The sequence below is a fragment of the Myripristis murdjan genome, unplaced genomic scaffold (genome assembly GCF_902150065.1).
Source record: "Myripristis murdjan unplaced genomic scaffold, fMyrMur1.1, whole genome shotgun sequence".
NCBI lineage: Eukaryota > Metazoa > Chordata > Actinopteri > Holocentriformes > Holocentridae > Myripristis > Myripristis murdjan.
Window position 1 is genome coordinate 40731 of NW_021941827.1, and position 5425 is coordinate 46155.

At 44.3% G+C, this 5425-nt stretch overlaps 1 protein-coding gene across 1 annotated transcript; it reads left to right on the plus strand.

Moving 5' to 3' along the window:
* Positions 1-232: 232 nt before the first annotated feature.
* LOC115356824 (general transcription factor II-I repeat domain-containing protein 2-like) lies at positions 233-1730 on the plus strand (the record flags this gene model as incomplete). Its single annotated transcript, XM_030048085.1, has 1 exon — positions 233-1730. A coding segment is annotated over exon 1 (1498 nt), but the record flags the coding sequence as incomplete, so codon positions are not given.
* Positions 1731-5425: the final 3695 nt, after the last annotated feature.

Genomic DNA, 5425 nt, shown 5'->3' on the forward strand with positions numbered 1-5425 from the left:
TCCAAGTAGCTCGCCAAAGGGTTAACGAATCTAAATATATTTGAAAATTTGACCAGTCAAATTATGATTAGTCACTCGGAAAACCAACTTGCATGTATATCCAATCAAATTCAAAGGTGTCCCGCCCTGTTCTTACACCTAATGATTATTTGCCAATTAGTTGTCAATCAAACAGTTGCGCACAAGTCAAGCTTGATGATGAGTCAGGGGTGATGTGAGATGGGCCGCAACCATGACCGCAGTAGCTAGCCATGCTAATAAGAGGCAGAAAATTTATTATTTTAATGAAAAGTGGGAAGCAGAGTTTTGTTTCACAAATGTCAACGACAAGTGTATCTGTCTGCTCTGCGGCGCAAGCGTGTCAGTCGGTAAAAGGTGTAACGTGGAGCGCCATTTCACCAAGGTCCACAGCAACTTTTCACGGGACTTTCCTGAGGGTAGCAGCCTACGAAAGGAGAAGATAAAGGAGCTGAAAGCAACGCTTCAAAGACAACAGTCTCTCTTCACCAAACCTACAAAAAAGGCCAACGCCGCAACAGAGGCTTCGTTTAAAGTGGCGCACATCTTAACGAAGCACAAAAAGGCCTTCACCGATGGCGGGATTGTGAAGGAGGCTATGACCGCGGTGGCGGAAACGCTATTCAGGGACCATAAAAGTAAGACAGAAATTTTGTCTGCTATTGCCGATGTACAACTTGGTGCAAATACTGTCGCAAGGAGAGTGTCTGCGCTGTCTGCGGATGCGGTTGAACAGCTGGAATCGGACATGAACAGGTGCAAATGGTTTTCAATTCAGTGTGATGAGTCTGTGGACTCCAGTGATATAGCCCAGCTAGCTGTGTTCATTCAGATGGTGTTTGATGACTTTTCCACCAGAGAAGAGTTTTTGACTTTACTTCCGCTGAAAACTACTACCAGGGGAGTTGATATTTACAATGCAGTGAAAGACTACTTTGTAGAAAAAAAAATCCCTGTTGAAAAGCTGGCGTCCGTGACAACCGACGGAGCACCTGCTATGACGGGTCGTCACTCAGGATTTATTGCGCAGTGCAAAGCGGACCCGGACTTTCCTAAGTTTCTGAGCTATCATTGCATCATCCATCAACAGGCTATATGCGCAAAAGTTATAGGATTTGACCATGTCATGACGCCTGTTGTTAAGATCATCAACTCCATTCGAGCAAAGGCAAAGCAACACCGGAGCTTCAAGCTGTTCCTGGAGGAATGCTTTGCAGAGTACGGGGATCTCCTGCTCCACACTGAAGTCAGATGGCTCAGTCGAGGTAAGGTACTACAGCGCTTCCTTTCCTTGCTGGGTGAAATCAAGGCTTTTATGGAAATGAGGGAGGAGGATACCAGCCTATTATCAGATGCAGAGTGGCTACTTGATCTTGCTTTTCTGGCAGATATAACTGAGAAAATTAACCACCTGAACCTACAGTTACAAGGCAAAGATAAAAACATATCTGACATGATCAGTGCTGTTAAGGCGTTCAGTGCAAAACTGTCATTGTACATTCAGCAAGTGAAAAACAAAAGGTTTCAGCACTTCCCCTCTGTCTCAAAGATGTTGGAAACTCACACAGGTGCAGCCAGCGTTTTAAATGTTTCTAAGTACTGTGACCTCTTGTCGAGGCTTGGACAGGAGTTTGCAGACAGATTCAGTGACTTTGAGAAACTTGAGCCCTGTGTGACATTTAAGGCCAACCCCTTCATGGATGTGGACATAAGTGAGATTTCAGGACAGATGGCTGAACTTTTCTGTGTTGATCCTGTAGAAATGGAAATTGAGGTTATAAACCTTCAAAATAATGTGCAACTCAAGGCTCAACAGCATTCTCAGCATTTCTGGAGCTTAGTAGAGCCAGGTAACTATAAGAATCTTCACCAAGCAGCTCTGAAAATGTCTGCTTTGTTTGGGTCTACATACCTCTGTGAGTCAGCGTTTTCTGACATGAATGTCATGAAGTCAAAGCTCAGAACAAGACTGACAGATGAACATTTAAATGACTCCATAAGAGTGAACCTAAGTGGCTACACTCCATCATACACCTCTCTTGTTGACTCCATGCAGTGCCAGTCATCTCACTAAAGACTGAATACATGTCACACATACAACTGGACATATACTCTTGTGAAGTGATGCAATGACATGTGGACATAACAAAATGACAAGTGAATAGGTAACAATATCTGTGTTTGTAATTGCATTGTTTTGTTTTGACAGCACTCAAGTTTTCATTTAATGTGAGATACACTGGAAAGAAATCCATACTGAAATACAAATGCAGATGCAGGTGAACTAAATATTTTTTGTGATGTTGTAATACAAAATGTGAGTTGTGGATACCAGCATTTAGTTAATGATCAGTCAAATAAGCTTTTTCAGGTTTTGAGTATGAGTAGCTCTCGACCATTTTCATTTTGTAAAAGTAGCTCTCAGAGGTAAAAAGGTTGGAGACCTCTGGGTAGCCTGTCCCGGAGCAGGCTAGCTTTCAGGACAAGTTCAGGATAGGTTTCCTATCCCGATCAGAGGTGAGCCAGCTTTGTGATACAGAAAATCTGGAGTTGAGCCTTAAGTTATCCCACTAACGCCTTAATCCCGCTTCGTGATACAGGCCTCTGGTTGACTTCACACAAAGTCCATTATATCACTGATAAATCTGGCTACGATATAGTTTAATGTAATATTTTATTAGACCAGCTCCCACCATAGCCTATTCACCACTAGCCATATCCATAATTACCATGGTGAGATTAAAGAAACGTAGTTCTACAGCAAAGTAACACGTAAAAGCCCAACAATGTTAGGTTAGGGTTGCAACACGTAAAAGCCCAACAGTGTTACGTTAGGGTTCCAGCACTAGCATAACGTTTTATGGGCTCTATGATAAGGCATAATGAGTGCGAGCATTAGCTTACCTTAAACTCTGTATTGCTACATTGAGTTACTGAATGAATGTTATGCCCACCTTGTCTCTCTTCATCCGCATAATGTCCTCTTTGGGACCTCTCTCAAATGCAGGAAACGCTCCAAATCGTCCTCCATGACTCCCTTTTTGCGAACGTTGAACACAATTAATCAACACCGGTAAATACAACTCAATAAACTTCCCTTTCCCACTCCATGACACCATGTCACTCCATTGTTGTGCAAAAGTTTCGCAAAAGTTTTGCGAGATCTCGCAAAGTTTTTTTTTCGTCTTTTTTTTTTAACCCTCAAATTTTTTTCCCACATGTTCCTTAAGGGGCTCCTTCTTTTTTTCGTCTTTTTTTCCCACCCCACTTTTTTTTTTTTTTTTTTTTTTACCCCTGAGCTCACAAAATCGCAATGTTACTGCACTAAATGGTGTCTGTTGGGCTGTTGGTCACATTTGGTTAAAGTTATTACGACGACAGTTTCAGCGCTCTGGGAGCTTGTTTTGAGAAGTTATGGCTGTTTCTTTCCCAGAGCTCACAAAATCGCAACATTACTGCACTAAATGGTTTATAACGGTGTCTGGTGGGCTGTTGGTCACATTTAATGAAAGCTATCACCACAGATTTATAAGACTTGGGGCTCTAGTTTCCCGGCGCAGCGCGGGGTGGCGCAGTGAGGCGAACCCCGCGCAGAGCTAGTTTCGACCGGCGAAACAGGAGAGGCGGACAGTTTGCAAGTTTTGCAGACCGAATGGGGACTGATGGGAGTGGCGGCGCAGCGGGGGGAGGTGCCGACAGATTCAGCTTGGCGCAGTGACAGTTTCGTGCCAAAAGGCTTTGCCAAGGTGCGCCAAAAGCTCACCATCATCCCTGTGCCTAAAAACTCTGCAGTGTCAAATCTAAATGACTACCGCCCTGTGGCACTCACCCCCATCCTGATGAAGTGCTTTGAGAAACTGCTTCTCCAGCACATAAAGAACAACATCCCTGCCAGTCTGGACCCTCAGCAGTTTGCATTCAGAACCAACAGATCCACAGAGGATGCCATCTCCACCTCTCTCCACTCAGTCTTCATTCACCTTGAGAAAAGCAACACCTACACCAGAATGCTGTTGATTTCAGCTCAGCTTTCAACACAATCTCCCCCATGAAGCTGATTGGAAAACTGAACACTCTGGGCATCAGTACCACTCTCTGCAACCGGATACTGGACTTCCTCACAAACAGACCCCAGTCAGTTCGGATTGGCAGTCTCTCGTCCTCCACTCTAGTGCTCAACACCGGAGCTCCCCAGGGCTGTGTGCTCAGCCCCCTCCTGTTCACGCTGTACACCCACGACTGCAACCCCCGACATGGAGAGAACTCTATTGTGAAGTTCGCAGATGACACCACCATCATCGGCCGGATTTCCAAACAATGATGAGTTTTCATATCGGGAGGAAATCAACCATCTTGCAGAATGGTGCACAGAAAACAACCTACTGCTCAATGTCAGCAAAACCAAAGAGCTGATAGTTGGTTTTAGAAAAAAGGAGGCAAAGACATGCAACCCTGTCTACATCAATGGAGCTGAGGTGGGGCAAGTGAGCAGTTTCAAGTTCCTGGGAATCAACATAACAGAGAACCTGTCATGGACTTCACATATAGATAGATAGATAGATAGATAGATAGGTACTTTATTCATCCCGAAGGTAATTCGCAGTTTTTCAGCAGTATCCACAGATTACAGATTAAATAAATAAAAAATAAAGAATAAGATCTAAATACAACAGAATAAGATCTAACTACAACCCAGTGTGCAAAAAGCAATGTGCAAAAAAAAACGTGTGCATAGGTGTATAAATGTGCATAGAGGTAGGTCAATGTGCAGATTTAGAAGAAATATACAGTATACACAGTTGATAAATAGCAGTAAGCAATATAAACACTATAAACAAGGAATATAAAAAAATAGAAATATGAACAATTTAAACAGAAGTATGAACAATTTAAACAGCAGAGGAAAATAACCTAACCTGAGGAACACACGCTCCAACCGAGATTCAGGGTTAGTGTGAAACCATGAGACCAAGACCGTCGACAGAACCTGACGCCCCGTACTGGGATTCAGGAACTGTCAGACTTGATCGAGCCTTATGGAATCACCCCTTCCCCTCCAGTCTTTACATGTTATCTACCAGTAGTGCAGTATGTGTATAATGAGAGTTATTTCCTCTGGGTGGAGTTAAAAAGCCGCATGGCGTGGGGGAGGAATGATTTCCTCAGTCTGTCGGTGGAGCAGGACAGTGACAGCAGCCTGTCACTGAAGCTGCTCCTCTGCCTGGTGGTGGCGCTGTGCAGTGGATGCAGTGGATTGTCCATGATCGACAGGAGCCTGCTCAGCGCCTGTTGCTCTGCCACAGATGTCAGGCTCTCCAGTTGTGTGCCCACAACAGAGCCCGCTTTCCTCACCAGTTTGTCCAGTCGTGAGGCGTCCCTCTTCTTGATGCTGCCTCCCCAGCACACC